The following is a 24,063-nucleotide window of genomic DNA, read 5'->3' on the forward strand; positions in this document are numbered from 1 at the left end:
AATATGATTTCTGGCATATGACCGCCACGGCTGGCTCGGATGTAGTCCAATCTGGACGTCCAATTTGCAATGACTTTTTCCAACATATTTGGCCGTATATCGGCAATAACACGGCGAATGTTGTCTTCCAAATGGTTTAGCGTTTGTGGCTTATCCGCATAGACCAATGACTTTACATAGCCCCACAAAAAGTAGTCTAGCGGTGTTAAATCACAAGATCTTGGAGGCCAATTCACAGGTCCAAAACGTGAAATTAGGCGGTCACCAAACGTGTCTTTCAATAAATCGATTGTGGCACGAGCTGTGTGACACTTTGCGCCGTCTTGTTGGAACCACAGCTCCTGGACATTATGGTCGTTCAATTCAGGAATGAAAAAGTTAGTAATCATGGCTCTATACCGATCACCATTGACTGTAACGTTCTGGCCATCATCGTTTTTGAAGAAGTACGGACCAATGATTCCACCAGCCCATACAGCGCACCAAACAGTCAGTTTTTCTGGATGTAACGGTGTTTCGACATACACTTGAGGATTAGCTTCACTCCAAATGCGGCAGTTTTGTTTGTTGACGTAGCCATTCAACCAGAAGTGCGCTTCATCGCTAAACAAAATTCGCTTATGAAAATCGGGAACAACAGCAATCTCGTTTTGGGCCCATTCGACGAATCTACGCCTTGCTTGATGATCGTTTGGTTTCAATTCTTGCACGAGTTGGATTTTGTAATCACGCAAACCAAGATCCTTCCGCAAAATCTTCCATAAAGTGGATGGACACAGATCCAATTCCTGTGCTCGATGGCGGATGGACTCATTCGGGTCTTCCTCAATGCTACGCTCTACAGCAGCAATAGCTTCTTCTGTACGCACCGTACGGCGTCTCTGGGAATGCGAGTTATCAATAAGAGTAAACGCGGTGCGAAAACGGTCCATGGTTAATCGAATTAACTGCTCTGATGGACGATTTTGTCGACGATAAAATGGACGTAGTGCGCGATACGTATTCCGCACAGAACCATTATTTTCGAAATAAAATTGCACTATTTGCAAGCGTTGTTCAGGCGTGAGTCTATTCATGACGAATTGCCAAACCAAACTGAGAATAAATCACTTGACAGCTGTTAAATCGGTCGCCATCTTGAACAGTAATGCCAACTTAAAGTTCTATACCTCTAAAAAAAACACCCGTTATAAACATATATCTAAACTCCTATACTGTTCTACTGATTGAAGACCAAGAGCACGTCATGTGCATCAGCACACAGTTGAACCGGGCGATTGACAAGGATTTTTCAGTCGGAAACCACAGCTGCAATTTGAATGCCATACGTTAATGTAATGGCCGTAATTCAGTTCTTGTCGAACTTCAAGAACTCTGCAAGGGAGTTGGAGCCCTCAAAGAACCAACACTGCACTTGGTGATTCCGCATTTACGCAAGCTTCGAAAACTATGTTCAGATGTCGTAGCTGAGGAAGCAGCGGTCCAACCCAGCCAAAACGACACTGGGAAGATATTAAATATTATATTAGATATTAGATACGATATTAGATACGATATTATATATTATAATTTAAATAAGAATGCCCATAGGACAAAAAGGAATTGGAAACATTTCTGCATACATTTGTAAAGCACCCCCAGCGATTTTTTTTTAATATTTGAAATATTGCTTATCTCCAACATAGAAAAGAAGTTATTTGTTATTTGTCTTAATGAAAGGCTATGCGTTTAAAAACAATCACATTTAAAAATTTCTATAAGCCCATTCTGTTTTTTGAGTATTGAAATAAGCGGTACATATTCTTGTAACCAGGCAACTCTAGTGTAAAATAGGTTGGCAGCCCAAAATATGCATGTCAAACAAATGTAGAATAAATTTCTACAAATGAATTTGTGGCATGTGTATTATACAACTCTGGGAGGGGTCTATCCCTTAACTTAATCCTAGTAAAGGCTGACCAACAAAATCGAACCTATTGTATGCTATTCTTATGAACTCAAGGAATTCAAATGTGTACTGAATTTTGTTATTGGTTTTGATTTTGTACACTGAAGCAGATTTGCCCGTACATTTGTTTCTCTATTTCCGAACATTACTTTTTTTTATCAGTCGTGAATGAGAGCTTCAATGTGGGCATCATCTAGTCCACCCACATCTGTCTGAACGAATATCTGTCAGCCGGTTTCGAAGTGTCGTCATTATAAAAATGCGTTGGCTTGACACCATCCATGTACAAATATAGTCATAACGCCAAAGCAAATCTGTGTTTGCAGCTGGCTCTGATTTCACGAAGCCAACTGTTTTCATTTATAGCTGAAAAGGTGTGTTTTAATGCTGAAACTATTCTTAACTAGTCTTAAAAGTCTTCTATTGGGTAAACTATTCTTGCAACCTACTTAAACGGCAAAGATAATCACATTTCTTTGCATATTTGTACTAAATGACGTCAGACATAACCTCAATGAAGGCGCCGGTCTCTGCATTTCTTATCCATGCAGTAAATGTATTTTCATACATATGTACACATCTGCCTCCTGTGCTGCATTTCCTGCGCGTTTACATGGCTATTTTTGGAAATTCGATACCAGCTGCCTCCTCGGTCTGTTTCTTGAAAATTCCGCATTGGGCGCAAACGGAGAAGGCGGCTTACATACATATGTAGATTATATACCCACATAAACGTACAACACAACAACCAGCCGGTTTACCTAGGCTTCAATTTCGTTTTAGGAAATCAACCCCCATAAAAGTACATATACATACATCATGCACAAAGTACATACATACATAATATGTAACTACAAACGCGGTCACTTAAATATGTACATATGTATGTATTTAGCTCTAGACTGATTGCAAACTTCGGAAGTTCGCTGAAGCTAAGGCTTTATTTCTTTTCCTTATTATTTCAGGTATTTCGGAGTTACATACTTACTTCATGCAACGAAAATGACTAAGCTAGAATGATACATACATATGTATGTAAAAGAATTGTGTACGTTTCCCGATCTATGTATGTATGTATGTGGAATCATTCCTGTGTTGCTATTATTTCGGCCTCCACCATAGTCACATACATATACATGTACAGAAACAATTCTGTAAGTGTGTACGTACACTCGCATGCTTGTCGGCAGTTAAGAAATGAAGTCATCATTTCGCTGAGCTGGCAACGATTATGCTGTGGCACCGAAAGGAATGACTCATCGTCCCACAGGATCGATACCAGCAAGTGGAAAGCCTAGTGCATGCCACACTGCCTCTTACAGCGTGCTACAATTGCCACAAGCAGCAGGCCGAAAAGCGCAGCAGCGGCCCGAATCGGGGGAAAATAGAAAGCGCTAATTATAAACCAAGTGAACGGCAGCTCTGCTTTCCCGCAGTAAAAACCGCGTCCAATGACCCCATTCTTTCATTCCGAAATGTATGATCGCTGGGAAAGTAGAAGGCAAAGATAAACGAACAGGGTTTTCTTTTTGCTGACAACACTGAATCTGGCCGATTTTATTCTTGTACACAACTTATCGCCGAGTTAGCTTGGCTTTTCTGCTATACGTGTCTTTGTGGATAAAATACTATCTAGTTTTTCTTACAAGTTTCGTTTTCATACGCTTTACAGTGTTGCAGTGAATTTTTTGTTGCGATTGGAAGCGTAAACACTGATTTCGACGGTTTTCCCGCCCACCAATGACGCTCCCATCGAGCGTTGGAGTGGCGGCACGCTTAGTACTCCTCAGCACCCTCGCCCTCACCGTCACCAGAGTCCATGCCGACCTCCTCGTAGTCCTTCTCGAGGGCAGCAAGATCCTCACGAGCCTCGGAGAACTCTCCCTCCTCCATACCCTCACCGACGTACCAGTGAACGAAGGCACGCTTGGCGTACATCAGATCGAACTTGTGGTCCAGACGGGCCCAGGCCTCGGCAATAGCCGTGGTGTTGGACAACATGCACACAGCACGCTGCACCTTGGCCAAATCTCCTCCAGGCACCACGGTGGGTGGCTGGTAGTTGATGCCGACCTTGAAGCCAGTGGGGCACCAGTCGACGAATTGAATGGTGCGCTTGGTCTTGATGGTGGCAATAGCGGCGTTAACGTCCTTGGGCACCACATCACCGCGGTACAGCATGCAGCAGGCCATGTACTTGCCGTGACGAGGATCGCACTTCACCATCTGGTTAGCTGGCTCAAAGCAGGCGTTGGTGATCTCAGCCACCGACAGCTGCTCGTGGTAGGCCTTCTCGGCGGAGATGACTGGGGCGTAGGTCACCAGGGGGAAGTGAATACGTGGGTAGGGCACCAAGTTGGTCTGGAACTCAGTCAGATCCACGTTAAGGGCACCATCGAATCGCAGAGAGGCGGTAATCGATGACACGATCTGGCCAATCAGACGGTTCAGGTTGGTGTACGTGGGGCGCTCAATGTCCAGGTTGCGGCGGCAGATATCGTAGATAGCCTCGTTATCGACCATGAAGGCGCAGTCGGAATGCTCCAGGGTGGTGTGGGTGGTCAGGATGGAGTTGTAGGGCTCAACCACGGCAGTGGACACCTGGGGGGCTGGGTAAATGGCGAACTCCAGCTTGGACTTCTTGCCGTAGTCCACAGAGAGACGCTCCATCAGCAGCGAGGTAAAGCCAGAGCCGGTACCTCCACCGAACGAGTGGAAGATGAGGAAGCCCTGCAGACCGGTGCACTGATCGGCCAGCTTACGGATCCTGTCCAGAACCAGATCGACGATCTCCTTGCCAATGGTGTAGTGGCCACGGGCGTAGTTGTTAGCCGCATCCTCCTTACCGGTGATCAGTTGCTCGGGGTGGAACAGCTGACGGTAGGTTCCGGTACGGACCTCATCGACCACAGTGGGCTCCAGATCCACAAACACGGCGCGGGGCACGTGCTTGCCAGCTCCAGTCTCGCTGAAGAAGGTGTTGAACGAGTCATCACCTCCGCCCACGGTCTTGTCAGAGGGCATCTGGCCATCAGGCTGGATACCGTGCTCCAAGCAGTACAGCTCCCAGCAGGCGTTTCCAATCTGGACACCAGCCTGGCCAACATGGATAGAGATACATTCACGCTGTGAAGAAGGAGAAAGGGAAAAGGGATTAGTTCCACACCCCGAGAAAATCGATAATTGCAGAGCCGCACCCAACATAAGCCGGCCGTGGGTGCGAGTGAGACAGATAGTTATATGGTATACATATTTTTTTTTGCTCTACTTCGGCGACGCCGGAATTTTATTTTCGCCATTTTTTTCTGTAATTTCACCTAAAATGCGCCGAACTATACAAAATTTAGCACATGTAATGGAAAATAATTTATTGCAGAAGCGTTTCGCCGGCAATGCACTAATATTTCTTGCTTCTTTTCTCCCTTTTTTCCCGTTTTTTCCCTAGCTTTTAATAGCGTTTTCTCTTTGCGAACAATAAAAGAAGCCATGACGTCATCACTTTTCGAGAAAAACGCAGGCCGGCCGCCATTTTGACAAAAAGAAGCGTAGCGTTCGCCCATTGAATTTTGCCCACACAAATTTCTTCTACACATTATTTCAATCGATATTTTTTGGATTACTCACCATATTGAGTTTTAATGGAGGTGTTTCACACGCGACAAGGAAAATTCACAGAAATGTGTAGATCTACGATTTCGAGGTTTGACTCAGAGAGCGTATACGTTCGAACTGCCGGCTATGAGGCTTGACAAACGTAAAACGGATATGAAATCTCGGACGCGGGCTGCTTTATATAGGCGCCGGAGCTAGAGACGGCAAGCTGTCGACTTAAATGCCGCATAACCGATAACTGGCAAGGAAGAGGCGATGACACTTGGTCACTCTAACTTTTGTTGCAGCGTTTTTCCACTAGCTAGGACTCGAATCAGGGCGAGTAACTTTGCTATCCCAATCGGTAGGCATAACCGGTTGCTTAATTGGTCAGTTTAAATAATATTTTTGGCCCATATTTTATAAAAGTATTTTAAAATAAATACGAATTGTTCTACAACAAATAAATAAAGTTTTTAGGAAATGCCAGTCGGGAAATTTGGAATTTCTTCTCGTTCGGTGGGTGTGCTTAATTAACCTACTTGTGGTCACTCTAATCGCAGGCCGCAGTTTACGTGTTTCCATCTTAACGCTGTATTTAACGCACGCAAGCTTACAGCCGTAATAATTTGAAAAGAAAGGCCCGAAGTCTTTAGCACCATGCGAATTGAACCTGGGGATTCGTTTTGGCTGGAAAAAGAGGTGTTTTCCAGCGCAGAAAGGCAGTACTATGAGACGATCAGTCGGCGGAAAACCAGTGTGAGTAAGAGCTGACCTTCGAAGGCGATTTCATTTCACAAGTAGCGTTCAAATGGAAGCGTTAATTTCTTCCCGTAAATCCCTGAGCGCTCTCATATGAATTATTTTATGGGGACCTGATCCGGGCGACAAAGGCACACACATTTTCGTAAACATATCCACATAGCGGTATGATTTTGTCGCTTATAAGCACACGCACACCCACACTCATACACAAGCACAACCAGCCGGCGAACTTTGAAGTAGTTGGCAACCTAACAAAATTCAGCTGACTTGAATTTTCGAATCAACATTTATTGGCAGTCAAACAAAGGCGGCAAACAGTCGAGTTGCAGAGAAGCTCACGCATTCAGTTCACCTTTCAGCTTCCTGATCCCGCCGCCACGAAAGAACCCGTCTGCGCGACCAACATAGCCGCCCCGGCAAAGAAGGCCAAAAAGAAAAATAAGACGATGGCCGAGAAGGAGCCAAACAAACTGCTTTACGTGAGTACACTGCAATGCCATTGCCATTTCTGGACTAAAGCCCGCTGATCTTGCAGATGAATCCCCTTACCATGGAGGCAAACTTCTTTCTGGAAACCCTTAACGCAGTGAACCAGAAGGCCAATCCGCCTCAGCTGGATCCGCACCTGGCCAAGCTGCTGGAGCGTATAATGGTGGGCATCGAGAACTACATGGACAGGAATCCCACATACGTTATGCCCCAGGAAATGGCCGCATCGGGTGAGGGCGTGGCCTTTGTTCAGCCCAAGGAACTGCAGACAATTAAGCGCACATTCAACTGTAGTGCTTGCTGCAACCGGCTTGTGGGCACCACCATCGCAAAGGCTGTGGCCCACCTTTCGGAACAGCATCCAAACCCCAATCCCAACAATCAGCCAATCCAATCGCAACCGGCGCATCAGGCCAAACAGGAGAGAAAGCAGGCGCAGGTGAAGGCTCGTCAGCATATGACAGTGCAGCTGCCCAAGAGTAGGTCACCATTTCATGTATACAAATACTATTACTATATAATAATCGAATTGTTTATTGCAGAGGCCAAGGCAATGATTGTGGGAGAGATCACGAATGTGTTTAAGGACAAATACCCAATAGCGGACAAGCTAAAGGTGATTCCCGAGTACGACATTATCGAACAGGACCTGTGCAAGCTTTTGTCGCCGGGCTTTCCCAAACAATCACTGCGAGTCTATAAGTTTGGCTCCCGCATCACCGGCATTGGAAATCGGTCCTCCGACTTGGACGTCTTTGTTGACATCGGTAAGTCGAGCCCCTGAATCCCGTTTCTCCTAATTTCTACTGGCTTTTGGATTGGCAGGCAACACATTTCACACGTTCGAGCATAGAGCTTCCAATGCTACCATCGCCAAGCTGCGGGCTATGAGGAAGTTCTTCTGCGTCAGCAACGATTGGCGCCTTATCAATGTGAGGAGTGCCTTAAAAAATAAATCTGTAATTAACAGTGTACTTTTCTGAACAGTTTATCGAACAGGCTCGCGTGCCCATAATCAAGACCTGCCATTTGCCCACAGGCATCGAGTGCGACATTTGCTTGAACAGCTTGGGCTTTTGCAATACAAATCTGCTCAAATACATATTCGAGTCCCAACCACTGAGTAAGCAGAAACGCCCAAACAAAGTCCACGTAATCTTTTTGGTTTCGCTTCCATGCAGCTCAATATATGTGCATATATGTAAAGAACTGGCTGGAGCGCTGCAAGCTTACTGAACAAATATCGACGTACAGCATTACACTGATGGTGATTTACTTCCTGCAGCTCCAGAACCTGCTGCCTCCCATCGCCATGCTGCAGATGGAGGAACCGGCCAATCAGGGCGTGCTTGTGGGACGTAAGTACATCGTTGCCTTTTTAGGGGATTCACTAAGTTAGTCGTCTCTTTCAGCGTGGGTTGTCAACTTTGCACAAAAATCGTTTAGCGAGCTCGGACTACAGCAATTACAGGCGACTGTCCCCGTCGTAAAGGGCTTCCTTCGAAACTTCTTTGTGTATTTTGCCAAATTCGACTACGAGCATTTCTTGGTCTGCCCATATTTCGGTCAGCCTAATGTCGAGATCCAGAAGTTCGAGCAGATGCTGCATGCTAGGTGAGGATATGAGTTTAAAGATCAAAAATTGATTTTAAGCCGTAAAGTAAAGATATGTTTAAAAATATTTTAAAATAATTGATAGTATAGAAATGACAAAAAGCATTATCTCCGTTACTAGGTATTCAGCATATGTGTCGGAGAACCCTGACTGCTCGCTCCAGCTGAAAAAACCGATGGTGGTACAGGATCCCATACAACTTAACCACAATGTGACGAAAGCTGTGACCAAATTTGGACTGCAGACGTTTGTAGACTACTGCCTGCAGACGGCGGAGCTGCTTGAGGACCCTTCCACCAATTGGCGTCAGCGCCATACATAATCCAGAAGTTCCCCCTGATCAAGCGGTTCCTCCATCCAATCTCAAGGCACCTTCGTCGTTGGTCTGTTAGCCTTTTACCTTGTGAGCGTGGCATACCCATGTAGGTTTGTTCAGACTGTTAATTAAAGGCGGTTGGCACGTCTCGACAATATACAACACACAAAGTATAAGTGACTTTTGTATATTTCACTAACAAGCGTTTAAATTGTATAATTGGTTTGGTTTCATTTGCATTAACACGTAAAATAGCGTCGTATGGCACGCACAGAAACAGACTACATTTGCCAGGACTCGGGCAACCGATTGAACACCTTCAAAAGCATATATATTGTAAAGCCCACGATTAGGAAAAGCCCCAGGAAGCTGATGCGGTTCAGCCAGTGCTGCTTGGAGTCTTTCATCAGGTTATAAATGCTCATGGCCGAGTTTTCCGCCTCCTCCACGGTTCCGTTATTATCTATGACGAAGTGGGACTTTTCGCACTTTTTGTCCAGCGGCATTTGCGAATCGACGCGATGCCGCGCTTCCGATTCGGATAGCTCATTGCGGGCTATTAATCGCTCCAGCTGCTTGTCCGTGTCGCTGCAAAAAGAGGGGATACAGTTGAGCCCTAGCATACTAAAGCTATAAACCCAGCCTACCAAGTTACACAGACGATCTTGTGTATAAAGTCCATCAGGACACCGGTCTCAAAGAGCAGTGGCAGATCCAAGACGATCCACGCGTGCCCCGAGACCAGCAGTTTGCACACCTGCCAAAAGATCTTGCGATGGATGGTTGGATGGGTAATCTTGTTTAGCTTTCCGCGAAGCTCTTTGTCCTCGAAAATCATCTTCCCCAGAACGGCGCGGTTGATCTCCTTGCTCGGCAGGAGGACCTCATCTCCAAAGACTTCCCGAATCTTCCGCCAGCACGGCTGACCTGGTTCCACAACTATGCGAATAAAAACAGGCAATTAGCGTAAATGGTCGTTAATTACGGGGCACAAAGCGGATGTGCTCCACTTTCTGAACATACTTTCCCTGGCGATTTTATCGGCGTCGATGACTTGAATACCCTGGCGTTCGAACACTTTGCTGATGGTACTCTTTCCCGTGGCGATGCCACCAGTTATCGCCACAATAAACATTATTCAAATACAGTTAAAATACTTTAATTCTATGGTAGGAATGTTTTTTATCGTATTGTTCGTTTTTTTTTTGAGAACTGAACGTACAGTGTGACCAAGTCATTCCCGAATAAATACCTTTGCTAGAATACTGAAACTCGCGAGCACAGTAGGTCAATTCGGCAAAACTGTTCTTAAAAATCATTTGTTAAAAAATTTAAGAGTATTTATAAATGATTAGTATGTATAATAAAGATTTGTCTGTGTCCCGAAAAAAAATTTATTTTTCAATTTTGGTTTTTCAGGATTAGTTTCACACTTATATATTAAGTTAATAATAAGAAGAAGAAATATGACTTTATATTTTTTTAATTGGTGTATTTAATTAAAACTTCATAAATCAAAATCTAATATCCTATCTTGGGCGTGTATAACTCCAAAATACTCATGCTAAAAACGAACATCGTCGTTTTTATCGCAATATATTTAAAAATGGTTTAAAACATTTTCAAAAGTGTATATTCCTGATTTATGTGAAACAATTAATGAAATATTTTTCCATACTTCCCCTATTTCACCGTTCCATTTTGAATGCCAGCTGGTCGTCGCTATTTTGACGCACACCGTTACTTAACACTTTTTTCCCGAGAACCAAGATGGCGATTGTGTAGTTCTTCGTGCGTCGTTTTTGCAGAGTTTTGTGAAATTCCACGCGCTCCCTTAGAAAAAAAACATTTTTTACACGTCCTTCGGTTGCAAGCAGAAAGCAAACCTTTCCACATACTTCAAAAGATCTCCAAGTAGTCATAACGCACGAAATAAACAAGATGGTGGACAAAATTGAAATGAGCCTTGACGACATCATCAAGTCCACTCGCTCGCAAAAAAAGCCGCAAGCCGCCCGAGGCGGACCAGGTGGCGCCCGAAAGCCGGGCGGCCAGCAGCGTACTGCCAGTAATGCCCGCCGTGGCGGCGCCAGTGCCGGCGGGTCGCCCAGGAAGCCAGGAAGCGCGCTCAAAGGTCCGCGAGGAGGGGTGGCCGGCGGAGCCGTTCAGAAGGCCAAGTTCCCACGGGTAATTCATTGCGTTTCAATGGCCAAACGGAGCAGCCGGAGCAGATCATCCCCGTGCTCAGTTCACCAGGACAGAGCATCCAAGCAAGTGTCTTGCGGCCCATGACCCGCACAACAGTGCTTGGACGCGACGCAGACTCAGATTCAAAATCAAAATCAAAATGGCCACCATGCGCCTTCCAACGGAGGGAACAAATCTTCGAGCCCGAGCAAAGCCTTAAGTTCAAGTTCCTTTAACCCCGTTTTTACAGAATACCAAACAGACCGCACCTGTGTCTTAACTAACTTTCCCCCACGTCTCACGCTTCACGTTTCCACGTGAACCCTACCCAGTTAACAAGCATTTCTAGTGTCTCCGCTCAATATGGCTGTCCTCTTGGGGCTAGGATACGATGCAACTGCTACTGCAACGGCTACTCCCGCCACATACATATAGTTGATACGCCCAGCGTTCGAAGAAATACCCATCTACCTTCTACCTAATACTACCCCCACCTCTAGGGCGATGTGAACAGCGCTTGGAAACACGATATGTATGACGGACCAAAGAGGGGAGCCGTAGGTGGAGGATCCGGGCCCACCCGTCTCATCGTCGGCAACCTGGACTACGGCGTATCCAACACGGACATCAAGGAGCTCTTCAACGACTTTGGGCCGATGAAGAAGGCGGCAGTGCACTACGATCGCTCTGGTCGCTCGTTGGGTAAGTTTTATTTCTTCTCCAACTACATGTCGCTTCGTAAAAAGTTTCGGTAGATGCTGTTCATAAAATGGCGGCATTAAGGTTAAGAAACAAACATACCAAATAATATATATAAATTTCGATTGAAAGCAGATCTGATTATCCAGAGACAAAGCGGATTTCATTTGTTAAAATAAAGCTTTAGTAAATTGATTTTTGCCGAAATTTGCTAACCATATAAGGTCGCAGTATAAACTTTATTATGAGCAAGCTAATTTGAATTCTTTCAGAGTTAACAAAAGCATAACCTTACTATTAAAACTATTGCAATGTATTTTAATTATTCCCGTTTCTTTGCAGGCACCGCTGACGTGATTTTTGAACGTCGCGCCGACGCGTTGAAGGCCATTAAGCAGTACCATGGCGTGCCTTTGGACGGACGCCCTATGACCATTCAGCTGGCCGTCTCAGATGTGGCCGTGTTGACCCGTCCTGTAGCCGCCACCGATGTCAAGCGTCGCGTTGGTGGTGCTGCATCAGCTCCATTCAAGCGTGGTGGTGCGTATCCAAATATTTAAGCAGGGACCGTGAATAATGCCCATATTTGTTTTTTTTTTACCTCAAACATCGTTCATTAAAAACCATTTCAGATCAATTTTGGATCTATGCACTCCCACAAAGATTTTTAAATGCTTATTTATTTCGATAAAAACCTATTTCTTAGTTTTCAATTTTTATAAGTGGATTTTATGTTTTTATTTTAATGAATGGACTTAAGTGAGTCATTGACATCTTGATAAAAGATATTTTATAGCGATGTTTTGGCAAGTGTTTCTGTAATTATTCGACCTTTTGTTTCGATTCAGTACGATATTAGTTGGGTAAAATACGTTAGTTTAGTTTTAATAATGACTATGATTACGGTCCCTGAAGGTAAACCCTTGCTCCAATCCTTACACTTCCATTCCGAACTGTTTTTCTTTAGGTGGCCAAGCTGGTGGCTCGCCGCGTCGTGGCTTCAAACGTCCAGTCGGAGGCAAGCCGGCGGCAGGCGGCCAACGACGGGAGCGCAAGGCACCCCCCACTGCCGAGGAGCTGGACGCCGAACTGGACTCGTACATCAACGACATGAAGATCTAAATAGTCAATAGTCTGAATTAGTCTTACAAGAACAAAAAAGAAACACAATCCCTAGTTTTAAGTCTACCATATGGACACCCCCGCTTGGTACATGAATGCATCCGGATCGACAACGCCGCGCCCAGGAGCAGATCTAAATATTGTTCACTTTAAGAACATCAGACATCAATACCTAAATCCCACTTGCGCATGTATCCACTTATTGTTAATTCTGTCAACGCAGCGGATGTTGGGATAAGTCAACTAACTGAAATACATTTGATGCTGTATTTATTATATATAGAAATACGCTTTACAAAGTTCGACGATTAATTAATGGACACTTGTAATTCTAAACTGAAGTGTAATAAATACTAGAATTAATTTCGTGACCAAATCGAATTGTCTTTACTGACTCAGCAGGCGTATAGGAGTATTCAGAATCTCCAAGAATCTCCGCCAACTTGCACAAATAAAAGAGCCATAATTTATAATTAAATGTTTTATTTGGAGTAATACATCGATGGTTATTATGGTATTCGTTTGGACAAATTGTACAGACTATAAGAAGTTTCGCTTGGACACTTTAAGTACAAATGCTAAATTAGGCTTAGTAGGTGGTAGATTTTATTAAAGTCAATCCATATCATCCATATTTGTGGGGCGGAATCACGATTTACTTAATTTCAACAATTTCGTTAGACATGTTATACCTTTTACTTAGACAATAGAACAAATGTGGGACATGAAAATGAAACGATGAAAGGAAGAACGACTTGGAGTGCTGCTTTGCAAAATATAATCAGATTTCTTTCTTCTTCGGCTGATCAGCATGTTAGTATAGGTAGGTAATGCGCCTCTAAATGTAGGTGTATACGTATGTTATAAGCGAGTTATATTTATAGGTTTATGATTCTTGTCGGTCTGAGGATGTGATGGTGAGTCATCAAATGCTTGTCAGCTGCTTCTGCATCCGGGCACACTCCCCCTACCAGAATCCGCCCGACGAGAACCCGCCGGGTGGAACTCGACCGCGAGCCTCTCCATTCGTGGCCGCTGCTTTGTTCGCCGGCTCCTTGGGCTGGCTGGGTGGGGCGGACTTGGCCTCCTCCTTCTGGGTGGAGACCTCTTCGCGAATTTTCTCCACCACCTTATTGGGATCCGTGGAGCCCATGCAGGCGTTGAGGTTTGAGGAGTTTTGTTGGTTGTACTTGGCACGAGGGGCGGGAACAGCCACGTCGGGCTCCGAGAAGATATTGGTGTGTCCGCCGCCTGGAGGCTTTAGCACTCGGCTGGAGGGACGGGCACTGGTGGTCAGGCCGATTTTCAGCTCGGTGGATGTCATGCTGGTTGTGGTTTCAGTGGCTGCAATGTATAACAATGAAAAGTGAATCAGATGCGGTCGGAAATACGAGTGCCCTAGACTACAAATTCAGTCACGCCATTTGCGGATGTGACGCCAGTCACCCGACTTCGCCTCACAGGAAACACTTTGTGAAGTGGAGTGAAAACGAGACCTATTTGTTTTGTCTTTCTGCCACCTTTTCAACGGTCACCATGAACATAGAAACTCATTGGCACTTGTCTATATTTTATTTTTTTTTAATTTTTAATTTTGCCGTTAACTGTAATTGGGCTTTGTGTGGCTGTCGCATTTTTTTTGTTGTGTTCGGCATTTTTCATTTCTCCGTTTTTGTGTCAAGCATTCGCACAATGGGCTCAAAAAGTGCGTTTGAGCACCCATTGACTCCACTTTAAACTAAAAAGTCTGTCGGCGATGATAAGAGCCAACAATCAGAGTGGAAAGCAATGCAATAATTATCTAGTTTATTGACTAGTTATGTTATGACTAGTTAGCTAGTTATCAAGTTATTAACTTGTGACTCATACATATGTGTATGTACCGTCCTGCTTTTCATATTCCCCATCTAGAAAGCACACTTCCAAGTAACCAAGATGCAAATAACAAAGTTAAGTTTCGTAATATTACTTGGGAGGTATCCCATTCATATGTATAAGTGTTTTTCTCCATCTATTTATGCCTCGATTATGGCGAAAAGAGGTCGCCTCCTAAGCGATGACATCTGAGGCAAGTGCTGTAAAGCATTTGTAATGATGCGTCATCCACTGGGAAGGCACTTTCAGCCCAACTCCCGCTCATGGTGTATCCCATTTGGGGTGGCTGTTGGCGACAACAACAAGCAGAGGCCACACACACTGACAATTTTGTTGGGACATGGGAAAACAAAGCAATGTGAATGACCGCAGCGAGTCAAAGATCTCAAGATTAGACGGCTCACAAGCGATTCCGATTCCCATAGTAGGACGCTTTCAGCCTGGGCAAAAAACAAAAGTACCGCAGTGCACAGCACAAAATGGTGATCATTGTACATTTTCGTCATCTACATACATATGTATGTATATTTTAAAATGTTGAATAGGAGTGATATCAAACATGTCATTTACAAGACCATCACAACACCGAAAACAAATTAAATTCGTTTGTAAGAAATGACGCATCAAGACAGTATTTTCTCTCTGTGCAGAAAGGCAATAACAGCGACTGATTGCCGTGTTCCCTTTCCAATGTACTTGTTGTTTTTGCTTCCCTAGGGCGATTGCCGGCTCTCACACACACATCTGCGTGCATACGAAAACCACATTAACTGTGCTTTGTGCTGGTAGTAGTGCTGAAATTATGAGTAATGAGCAATCTGGATAAAACTCGAAATTGAGGGCTGGCTGCCTCACCGACTTGTTGACCAAGTTAATATGTATGGCCCGAACACATTAGACGCAAATCCAGTTTCGGCAGACCTACTTAAAATGTATCATCGATTAGACTTAAACGGCGATGCACACGGAAACTGGCCGACCAGAAAGCGAGGTAAACAAAAACCACTCCAAGAGCAGGCTGCTGAGGTTCGGTTCAAACTGCTTTCGGCTAGTTTTCTGTGCCTAGGTGCATGCAATAATCGCCCGACTAAAGCGAAACACACAAAACGCGACCAATATGGCCGCCAAAAAAAGAGAGGCAACCGGCGACTCCCCTATCGGGGACCAGAGCCCAAATCACCGAAGCAGAAACCGGGAATCTTCCACTTCCACGGAGGACGTGTTATTTATAATGCATATGGCAGCTGTGCTAAATAAAATTGAAAAGCAGCTGCACATACACACACGAACACACAGACAGCGCTTGCGCTCGGTGTATAAAATTCCATGACACAAGTGAAAAGTGCTGGTCTGCGAAAATTATTGATTGATGCCGCCAGTGCCGCTGTCGGCAAAATATCTATGGGCCTAGCCTTTTGTCACCCAAGTCACGCTTACCTTGGAAAGACTTCGGAACGCGGCTTCACTCGAAGCAGTCAGGCTATAAATTTGCGAATAAGAAATGCGGAAAACGACGCGCACTTGCCAACGAACGTTGATTTCAAAAATGGTGTAGAGCGACCGCGGTAGAGTATTGGGATTATACCGAAAATCTGCGCTCCGTTCGTAGGGGAAGTCTTTTAAGTCTGGTCACATTCAATTTTACAGCATCGTATCCGGCTCTGTTAAGTATCTATGTTGACGAACACGCCACCTATAAGAACGAATTGCTACTTTTAAATAAATTAATTCATTCAATTGGGAACTGTATTTATAAAAAAAACTTGATCAACGATCAAAGACGGCCATGGCTTTATCTTCCCCATTTATACTGATTGAGATTATTTATACTTTATTTCCCCACAAATGTCTCCCTCACTGCGTGGGAATCTTCTGACTGCATCATTATTATTATTCTTGCGAGGGTATTAAAACTCAAAATGAGGAAGAGTGTTCACGAATTTAGACCTTTAAAGTAGTTGGGTTACTTAACTGGTTTCCAAACGACAGTTTATAAAAATATTTAATTTTTTATATTTTTTATATATATATATATATATTTTTATATATATCTATATTTTTTTTTATTGATACTTGTTTCTAGTAACGCCCGGTAGTTGAGTAACGGGTATCTGATAGTCGAGAAGATCGATGACAGACTCAAAACATTAGCCCAGTGTTCAACCGGTGCCATGAAAACCAGTAAAATTACTTTTTAGCGGTTTGGTCACACTTCACTTTTGTTGACGTTTCATTTTAGGTTTTTCAGATTGCATCTGAGCAGAGTCTAATATCTGTATCTCTACTTTCTCACCGAATCATAACAATATGGGTAGTGGTGACTGGGATGAGATAAAGCGCTTGGCCGCCGACTTTCAAAAGGCGCAGCTCACGTCCACGCTGCAGAAGTAAGCTAAGCTTTCCTATTTTCCTGCTTGAACGTGGTTACATTACCAATTTTTAAAGGCTCTCGGAGCGAAACTGCGTGGAGATTGTCACGCTGCTGCTAGAGAAGCAGATGCTGGAAGTAGTGTTCACCAACGATGGCAAGGAGTACATTACGCCGGATCACCTGGAGCGCGAGATCCAGGACGAGTTGTACGTGAACGGAGGTCGTGCCAACTTGGTGGAGGTCAGCAAAACCCTAAATGTGGATTTGTCACGAATCGAGGTCCTAGCTGAGCGAATAGCTGCGGAGAATCCAAGCGTACACCTGGTACTGGGACAGCTTATCGACGAGGATTACATCAGTCATATTGCCCAGGAGATCAACGAGAAACTGGTTCTGCGAGGAGAGATTTCGATTTCGGAGTTGGCTTCCCAGTTTGATTTGCCATCAGACTTCTTGCAACACGACGTGGTCGAAAAGCATCTCGGTAAGATCATTAAGGGTCGCCAGGATGCCTCAAACCCGCGGGTGTTCTTTACCCAGGCCTACATCCAACGTTGCAAAGCGAAGATTCGGGGAGCCCTGGCAGCCATTACCAGGCCCATAAATGTGGCTGTGATTCTGCAGCAAATCGGGGTACAAGAGAAGATCTTCCATTCGCTGCTGGACGAAATTGCGCCAGCTGGTCAGGTGACGTCCAAGCTGGCCAACTCCCAATACGTGCCGCTCATCTATGCCAAGACGCAGGCCGACTGGGTGAACTCGTTTTACAAGCAGAACAGCTTCCTTGAGTACGACGCCATCCAAAAGCTGGGAATTTCGGATGCCAAGTCCTACATTCGCAAGCAGTTCCCTAACGAAGAGTTTCTCTTTCTCAAGCGTGTGGCCCTTGGCGCTCGACTTGTAGAGCTCACGGTGGTCACGGCGCTTAATGAGTGCAGTGCCACCAAGCAGTATCTGGATCTGACCACCATACTTCCATCCAATCTGTCCGAGGAGGATATCGAGGAGGTATTCAGCACCATTATGGGACAAAAGCATAGTAATCCTAACAACTTCGTGTATCTTGACAGCATCGGTACGTATTTGACTCCAGTTCGAGGCCTAATATGTTTAATGTAATCTCACCCCTTGTGAGATACTAATTTCATGAAATGTATATTTCATGTCATATACATCAACAAATTATAATTTTAGTATTCTCGCAACCATACCTCGCACAATTGGTTCAGCCCTGTCAAGCGTTGGCAGAGTCTCAGGCAAAGGCGGCCGTCGACGGCGGTGTATACCAGCAGTACATTGTGGAGAAGACTCTAGCGCAGAAGGGAAGCGTGTCGACTCAAGAGCTAGAGGACGATGGCAAGGTGGATAAGCGCGACGAGCGGAGAAAAAAGGCGTCCTCTGGCAAAGCAGGAGGAGGAGCTCAAGGGCGTGAAACTAAGACCAAGTCCACAAAGAAGCATCAACGCGGAAAGGCGGCGGCTCATAACGACAGTGATGATGAGGACGATGTACAGCAAAGCTCTCGAGGCGGTGGTGCGGGAAACAAAAAGGCAGTGAAGCCATTGGAGCTGGTCAAGACAGCAGACATTGTTAAACTGATTACTGCGAGCCTAGAAGAGGAGGGACTGGAGCATTTGGCGAAACCCATTTCTGCGCTTTATACAAAGTACGTTTTATGAACAAAATATATCAAAACAAAAGGTGTGGTGCTAATTAAAATTTTGGTAACCATTTTATTATAGCCAATTTAATCAGACGGCCCTGGCACGTGCTCAGGAATTGTTCGAGGCTACACCGCAGACAAATCGCCGCCAGACCCATGCTGCTATCCAGGATCGCATCAATACGTTTTTGATAGACATAAGGCTCTATGAAAAGGGCCTGAAACTTTTTCCGCAGGACACGCAAACTCAGTTGGTTAAATACTTGCTGAAGTCATTGGGGAATGACATTTGCAACGAACTTTCCCTTTACGTGGCAGGCGAATGCAATCTGACTGTAAAAAATACCAACCTGAATGTGGACCAGCGTATTAAGTTGGCTCAAGAATGCGAGGTTCAATACCGTGCCTCGTTGCTTGAGCAAAACAAAGCCCTGAATAAGAGCATTGACGAATTTGAACTGGCTACGGAAACGGTTCTAAAGGCCTGCAGCATGATCATTAAAAAGGTGGACAAGAAAAAAGACCGCCTATTAATCGCAGACCACAAAAAGAAGCTGCAGAACCAGCTACTAGAGTGCCAAGAGCCGGCACTGCTGCTGCACCTGGCTGCACTGATCTTGTTCACCACGATCACTGGAAGCATTTTGCACGCGTCTGGAAAATTCGTTTCTGCCATTCTGCAGCACATTCGCGGCTCACTAAACGATGAGCAGAACGCTTTGCTGCTCCGGTATCACGGTCAGTTTTTGCATCCACATTTTACGTTTAACTAATTCCTACATACATTTTAGATTTGGTCCTGCAAGTTCTGCAGGCAACTCCTGATAGCAGTGAATCGAAAGTGGCCAACGAACATCTGCAGGCAATGCAGGTACAAGTTGTGGAGCTAGCCCAAAACTTTTCACGCGCATCGGTTTCTAAGGCTGATTGTTAATCCTCCTATTCCAATCTTCCAAAGCATTAAATTGCGTCTATGTAAATTTGTTCTGGTCTGCAATAGATTTAGAAATTGTTAAATTTTCATATTTTTAAATGGTTTTTATTACTGCTATGCATGAAAATACAAAACGATGAGCCTTAAACAAAGTTCCTATATTTATCACTTTTGAGGGTTTTTGTTTTTGGAAAAACGATTTAAAATTGATTATGTTGGAAGGGCTGTTTTCTATTTAGTTTGGTAAGCTCAAGCTTGGATTTAATAAATCTCTTACGGAGCTATTTATATACATGGTTTTAAGATTTTCTTACAAGACCGATATATGTTGTGCATTTTATGATTTTTACAACGAGTATTTGACTGTTAGGAACGATGTGAGCGGTCACTGCAATGTTTGTCCCTGCACTTTATAAACTATGTAGTCTTTGAAGTATTTGCTTGGCTTTTTCGCTGGATTGCCTGCAAAATATAGAACAATTATAGCTGCTAAAGTTAAAAGCAAAGTTTCATTACTTACATAAAGATTGGATTGCTTGCATCACAGCTCTCTATTGTTTGCTTAATATACCCTATAAAAAGCTCCAAGTTCTTGATGGTCTCGCTATTGGGCAACAACCAGACTGTAGGCAGGGTATTTACAATGATGTAAGCTTTGTTTATGGCATCGTTTGGCGTGCAGACTCGCATAGCTAACAACAGGTAACGATTTAGAAGCGCTCCAATCGCCAGCTCGCGCAGTAGCTTATCAGCCAGGATGCCCTGCCAGCTTAGGAAATTGCGAAACAGCTTTAGACCACTGCAAAACTGTCTCTGAAAGAACGACGTTTTTGCCTCTTGCACTCTGAAGTTTATAGAAGGGAAAATGAAAACAGTGATCTATATTTTAAAAGAGTAACTGCTTACTGCTTTGGAAAAATGGGTATAAAGACATCGTTTTCTAGAGCCAACCGCATGCGTTCCATGATGGATTCAAACAGTTTGTTAAGCTGCTTATTTGTGCCGCTCAAGGGAAACTCGCGACCTAATCTATTAATGAACCCAACCAATCTCAGGGTCTGTGTGGTAGACAATGGGTCCCAGCATTCCGTGACTAAAGCTAAAAAATATATTAATTTATTACCCCACAACCCTTTTTTTTTTTAATTTGTGTAGGACTCACCAGTCACTTTAGGAAGCACAATTTTCTCAATCAGCGCCGGCACTAGATTAATATCCGGATCGTTCTTGAGCTGCTCCACAGTTTCATCTGCCTGAGACGCATAAAGCATGCACGCCTGATACCATCGCATATTTTCTATATCCGCGTACTCATCCAGCAGTGGCGACCAAAGAACAAGTTCGTGGCGCACCAGCGGAGCCAAGAGTTTCGGAAGGCACAGGCTAACAAATGCGTCCTGGTATGACGACATGTCAGTCTTTCGCCAGGCAAAAAACTTCATTAGTATTAGCTCGATCTTGCTGAAGTCATCAGTAACGTCTTCAACGGCAATCGTGGACAGGGATTCTATTTGCGCCATTGAAGCCACACTTAGTTCCTGCTGTTGATCGGCAATCTCATCGTCGCTCGACATGCCATCCAGGTGAGAAGAAAGCAGATCATTACGCTCGCGCTCGCATCGCCGACGTGTCCTTCGACCCTCCCTTTCCGCTGCACGGCGAACTTGTTCTTCATATTCAGGTGTTCGGCGGGAGGCAGCTGGTACAGGTTCTAAAAACAGAAGATTAAAAATTACCATGTATGCAGTTTATCGTATAATCAAACTATTTCCCTATCCCTTTATATAACGAAACAAAATTCTCATACTTGCTGATTCCGCGATTTCTTTGGCCTGATCACGGACATCCTGCCTCCGTCTGTTTACCAAATAACGTTGGTTTTTGCCATACTGTTGCAGTGCACGCTTTTCTAGGTCGTATATCACTGGCGCTTTTTCAGAGAGACAGTCTACAAGGTCATTCACATAGCATTTTATTTCTTGGTAAAACTTGTACTTTGCTGCCGCTGTCGGTGCGTTCTGCTGGCACTGCAACTGCTGGAGCTTTAATGCCTTTAGTTCTGTACTAATCCTAGCTATACTGGCGCTGTGATCAGCCGAACGTTCTTTGAGTTCGCTTAGGCGCGATTGAATGGCGGATAAGATCTCCTGAGGCGTTCGCAAAGCTGTAGCCTTGGCCTTCTCCTTTTTGCTTTTGACGGTTGATCGAACTGCTGCTGCTAAGTTGGTGCGGTCGAGGGCATTCTTAGCATATGCCTGCTCCAGCAAAGTGGACGTTGACTGGGCCACTGATGAATCTCCGTCGTCCATGCCGGTTCCGATGCCCACCGTGGCAGGCTTGATCATAAAACGGGATAGCACGGATTCATGCTGAGAATGGACCAATTGGGCTGCCGTAACACCTTTGCGGATCTGCTGGTTCTCCCACTCGTTCATCTCCCGATCGGAATCTCCGTCGGTGGCTGCAGGGGATTAAGCAAAGATTAACAATTGTCTAAAAACTTCACCTGTAATTAGCCTGGCTCTGGCCGCAAATCAGACTTGTTCCCTCTACATACAATCATTCTCGACAGCATAAAACTGCTCGCGTCGCTCCTCACGCTCTTTGCGTCCCGTAATATCGTTCATGTCCATGCGTTCTTCGTCATCCGACTGATCGCCCTCAACATCTTCGCACGGTAGGCGACTGCTTAGCTTGGTCGGCTCCTTGGGCTCCTCAACAGGTATGTAGTCGCCTGCACCTGGAATTTAGGACAAGGCGTAAGTCATTGCTATGGTGGGAACGTCTCTAATCTTACCCTGTTCTCTAGCCCTTTGCCGACGTTTTCGGGCAGCGTGTATCATTGCTGCATCCGGAATGGAACCACTTTCGAGCATCTGCTTTAGATGTTCTGGCTTGGAGAAGCGGTGGCGCGTTTTGTCATGGCCACCATCCTCGGATTGCTGGTCGTCTTCATCGCTCATGTCCTCCCGTCCAGCGCAGAGGGCAGCTCTACCGTTCAGAATTGCCTCGGGAGTTTCCGATTTCTTAACCACTAGCTGGGGACAAGGAATACGATTTATGTTATAGAGGATCTCTCAAGGACTTCATTTAGGGAGAGGCATTGGTATTCATCCTCCTTATCAATGGCGGGGAAATAACTAGGTGTAAGCAATGGTTTTGATTTTCGGTAATTTTAAAAATAGGTCAATGAATGCTAAAAAATATTTAATTTGTTTTCCTCTGGTCAGGTTCAAGTTTTAAATTCGAAATTCTATGTTAAGCAATAGTTGGATCGCAGATCCTGGACACTTCCCATCACTGGCCGGTTGAAACGCCAAGTGAATCAACGTCTAAGCTACGAGTATTTAGGAATGGCATTTAAGGACCAGAAAATCCAACAAATGTTTAATTTCACATATAAACTCATTCAACCTAATATTTGCTGCTAAGTGCTCTACTAAAATTTCGTTAAACGGTATTATTGTAGAAGAAATTGAATAATAATAACCTTACCACAAAGTCGTCTGTGCGTATTTCGGTTTGGATCATATGATTATCACTTTTTTTACTTTTACTCTGATCGCTGGCACTTTTATATCTGCCAGCATTGGCAGGATTCGAGTTGGAATTCGGGGGACCCGATGATGGGCCACCGGATGACTCTAAATGCTGTGTACTACCATTTTCGCCCCCGGGAAGTCCGCTGTTTTCCGCCCGTTCCTCGCGCTTCTTCTTGCGGCGTTCCTTGTCCAGCATGCGCATCACTTTCTTGCTGTGCGACGACTTTCGCACCTGAAAGACCTCGCCTTCGTCCTCTTGAAAGGAATGGGGAATTTTAAATCCTGATTCGTATATCCCGGCATCACTCACCGTCATCTGCGAAGCTGAGTAGCGCCTTTGGTTTGCTGTTGTCCTCCTGCGGCTTTATGGCCTTCCGGCTCTTCTCTTTCTCCCTCTTGCCGGAAATTATGGGTGGCGGAGGCGCCTCCATTTCGGCGTCCGGATCCAAGGATGCACCGTCCTCCTCTTCGTCAGCGTTGCTGGAGAACACACGTCGCTGGATTTTCTTCGGTTTGCGGAAAAGCGACATTTTCCACGATACTATTATTTGTTTGGCGAGATTTGTTTAATCAATGAAAACTCGGAAGGAAAGCAAATTTTCACAAAATCTCTTCTTCTTGCTGTCGTATTGTAATAGAGATGAAAATTGTTCGATGGCGTCTTCGTGTCCACGTGAGTCACGAGCAGGGCTGGAACGTCAATAGTAAAGCACTCACAAAAACTTCTCTGTATGTGATAATATACACAAATTTCTTACTGTTTTGAAAAATCTAGTTTTTAAATGCAAGACTTCGCTAATTTTACACTTTATAGTTCACAGTCTAGCTATTTATAGTTTTAGTAAGTAGTTGTAGTAGTGATAAGGAAATTTATTCGTATACCCAGGCAAGCTTATTTAAAACAGGTCATATTAAAATATCGGCAGATATCTTGTTTGTTTTCATC

The 24,063-nt window shown here is 44.6% G+C and overlaps 7 protein-coding genes across 9 annotated transcripts; 3 read left to right on the forward strand and 4 right to left on the reverse strand.

Annotated features, from left to right (window-relative positions):
- Positions 1 to 3,469: 3,469 nt before the first annotated feature.
- Positions 3,470 to 5,723, reverse strand: LOC120454625 (tubulin alpha-1 chain). Its single transcript, XM_039640093.2, has 2 exons — positions 5,573 to 5,723; positions 3,470 to 5,074 (listed from the first exon to the last, which is right to left on the reverse strand). The coding sequence occupies exons 1-2, from the start codon at positions 5,573 to 5,575 to the stop codon at positions 3,725 to 3,727; spliced, it is 1,353 nt and encodes a 450-aa protein (XP_039496027.1). The 5' UTR covers positions 5,576 to 5,723; the 3' UTR covers positions 3,470 to 3,724.
- A 370-nt stretch (positions 5,724 to 6,093) lies between these two features.
- On the forward strand, positions 6,094 to 8,919 carry LOC120454624 (terminal uridylyltransferase Tailor). Its single transcript, XM_039640092.2, has 9 exons — positions 6,094 to 6,298; positions 6,664 to 6,783; positions 6,840 to 7,272; positions 7,336 to 7,560; positions 7,619 to 7,725; positions 7,781 to 7,916; positions 7,975 to 8,151; positions 8,206 to 8,407; positions 8,529 to 8,919. The coding sequence occupies exons 1-9, from the start codon at positions 6,200 to 6,202 to the stop codon at positions 8,728 to 8,730; spliced, it is 1,701 nt and encodes a 566-aa protein (XP_039496026.1). The 5' UTR covers positions 6,094 to 6,199; the 3' UTR covers positions 8,731 to 8,919.
- Positions 8,896 to 9,958, reverse strand: LOC120454626 (dephospho-CoA kinase). Its single transcript, XM_039640095.1, has 3 exons — positions 9,748 to 9,958; positions 9,372 to 9,663; positions 8,896 to 9,312 (listed from the first exon to the last, which is right to left on the reverse strand). Exons 1-3 carry the CDS (start codon positions 9,857 to 9,859, stop codon positions 9,006 to 9,008), a joined length of 711 nt encoding a protein of 236 aa, XP_039496029.1. The 5' UTR covers positions 9,860 to 9,958; the 3' UTR covers positions 8,896 to 9,005.
- A 519-nt stretch (positions 9,959 to 10,477) lies between these two features.
- On the forward strand, positions 10,478 to 13,108 carry LOC120451769 (THO complex subunit 4). Its single transcript, XM_039635698.2, has 4 exons — positions 10,478 to 10,911; positions 11,412 to 11,613; positions 11,953 to 12,150; positions 12,578 to 13,108. The coding sequence occupies exons 1-4, from the start codon at positions 10,666 to 10,668 to the stop codon at positions 12,730 to 12,732; spliced, it is 801 nt and encodes a 266-aa protein (XP_039491632.1). The 5' UTR covers positions 10,478 to 10,665; the 3' UTR covers positions 12,733 to 13,108.
- A 90-nt stretch (positions 13,109 to 13,198) lies between these two features.
- Positions 13,199 to 16,201, reverse strand: LOC120451770. Its single transcript, XM_039635699.2, has 2 exons — positions 16,045 to 16,201; positions 13,199 to 14,076 (listed from the first exon to the last, which is right to left on the reverse strand). Exon 2 carries the CDS (start codon positions 14,054 to 14,056, stop codon positions 13,700 to 13,702), a length of 357 nt encoding a protein of 118 aa, XP_039491633.1. The 5' UTR covers positions 14,057 to 14,076; positions 16,045 to 16,201; the 3' UTR covers positions 13,199 to 13,699.
- A 617-nt stretch (positions 16,202 to 16,818) lies between these two features.
- Positions 16,819 to 19,587, forward strand: LOC120451299 (E3 UFM1-protein ligase 1 homolog). Its single transcript, XM_039634865.2, has 5 exons — positions 16,819 to 16,994; positions 17,053 to 18,053; positions 18,173 to 18,644; positions 18,721 to 19,379; positions 19,433 to 19,587. Exons 1-5 carry the CDS (start codon positions 16,915 to 16,917, stop codon positions 19,573 to 19,575), a joined length of 2,355 nt encoding a protein of 784 aa, XP_039490799.1. The 5' UTR covers positions 16,819 to 16,914; the 3' UTR covers positions 19,576 to 19,587.
- Positions 19,588 to 19,896: 309 nt separating this feature from the next.
- On the reverse strand, positions 19,897 to 23,755 carry LOC120451298 (PAX3- and PAX7-binding protein 1). 3 transcript variants are annotated; one of them, XM_039634861.1, is made up of 9 exons: positions 23,428 to 23,755; positions 23,071 to 23,372; positions 22,373 to 22,613; positions 22,133 to 22,315; positions 21,383 to 22,036; positions 20,738 to 21,286; positions 20,482 to 20,674; positions 20,096 to 20,419; positions 19,897 to 20,037 (listed from the first exon to the last, which is right to left on the reverse strand). In XM_039634861.1, exons 1-9 carry the CDS (start codon positions 23,645 to 23,647, stop codon positions 19,986 to 19,988), a joined length of 2,718 nt encoding a protein of 905 aa, XP_039490795.1. In that variant the 5' UTR covers positions 23,648 to 23,755; the 3' UTR covers positions 19,897 to 19,985. The 3 variants fall into 3 exon arrangements, with proteins under 3 accessions (XP_039490795.1, XP_039490796.1, XP_039490797.1); XM_039634862.1 differs by lacking the exon at positions 23,428 to 23,755 and having other exon boundaries at positions 23,066 to 23,198; XM_039634863.1 differs by lacking the exons at positions 19,897 to 20,037; positions 20,096 to 20,419; positions 20,482 to 20,674; ... (1 more) ...; positions 21,383 to 22,036; positions 22,133 to 22,315 and having other exon boundaries at positions 22,529 to 22,613; positions 23,066 to 23,372.
- Between the last annotated feature and the right edge of the window lie 308 nt (positions 23,756 to 24,063).

Source organism: Drosophila santomea, chromosome 3R (assembly GCF_016746245.2).
Source record: "Drosophila santomea strain STO CAGO 1482 chromosome 3R, Prin_Dsan_1.1, whole genome shotgun sequence".
NCBI lineage: Eukaryota > Metazoa > Arthropoda > Insecta > Diptera > Drosophilidae > Drosophila > Drosophila santomea.

Bases quoted from the DNA above. Each gene is read 5' to 3' on its own strand.
- LOC120451770 (XM_039635699.2), bottom strand. From the start codon at position 14,056: ATGACATCCACCGAGCTGAAAATCGGCCTGACCACCAGTGCCCGTCCC.
- LOC120454624 (XM_039640092.2), top strand. From the start codon at position 6,200: ATGCGAATTGAACCTGGGGATTCGTTTTGGCTGGAAAAAGAGGTGTTT. The intron at 7,273-7,335 runs GTAGGTCACCAT...TGTTTATTGCAG, and splicing joins GACAGTGCAGCTGCCCAAGA to AGGCCAAGGCAATGATTGTG. The intron at 7,917-7,974 runs GTAAGCAGAAAC...GCTTCCATGCAG, and splicing joins ATTCGAGTCCCAACCACTGA to CTCAATATATGTGCATATAT.
- LOC120451769 (XM_039635698.2), top strand. From the start codon at position 10,666: ATGGTGGACAAAATTGAAATGAGCCTTGACGACATCATCAAGTCCACT. The intron at 10,912-11,411 runs GTAATTCATTGC...CCCCACCTCTAG, and splicing joins AGAAGGCCAAGTTCCCACGG to GGCGATGTGAACAGCGCTTG. The intron at 11,614-11,952 runs GTAAGTTTTATT...GTTTCTTTGCAG, and splicing joins TCGCTCTGGTCGCTCGTTGG to GCACCGCTGACGTGATTTTT.
- LOC120451298 (XM_039634861.1), bottom strand. From the start codon at position 23,647: ATGTCGCTTTTCCGCAAACCGAAGAAAATCCAGCGACGTGTGTTCTCC. The intron at 22,614-23,070 runs GTAAGGTTATTA...CCTTGTCCCCAG, and splicing joins TACGCACAGACGACTTTGTG to CTAGTGGTTAAGAAATCGGA. The intron at 21,287-21,382 runs GTATGAGAATTT...TTCTGTTTTTAG, and splicing joins AGAAATCGCGGAATCAGCAA to AACCTGTACCAGCTGCCTCC.
- LOC120454626 (XM_039640095.1), bottom strand. From the start codon at position 9,859: ATGTTTATTGTGGCGATAACTGGTGGCATCGCCACGGGAAAGAGTACC. The intron at 9,664-9,747 runs GTATGTTCAGAA...TTATTCGCATAG, and splicing joins CGATAAAATCGCCAGGGAAA to TTGTGGAACCAGGTCAGCCG. The intron at 9,313-9,371 runs GTAGGCTGGGTT...CTCTTTTTGCAG, and splicing joins AAGATCGTCTGTGTAACTTG to CGACACGGACAAGCAGCTGG.
- LOC120451299 (XM_039634865.2), top strand. From the start codon at position 16,915: ATGGGTAGTGGTGACTGGGATGAGATAAAGCGCTTGGCCGCCGACTTT. The intron at 18,054-18,172 runs GTACGTATTTGA...TTATAATTTTAG, and splicing joins CGTGTATCTTGACAGCATCG to TATTCTCGCAACCATACCTC. The intron at 18,645-18,720 runs GTACGTTTTATG...ATTTTATTATAG, and splicing joins ATTTCTGCGCTTTATACAAA to CCAATTTAATCAGACGGCCC.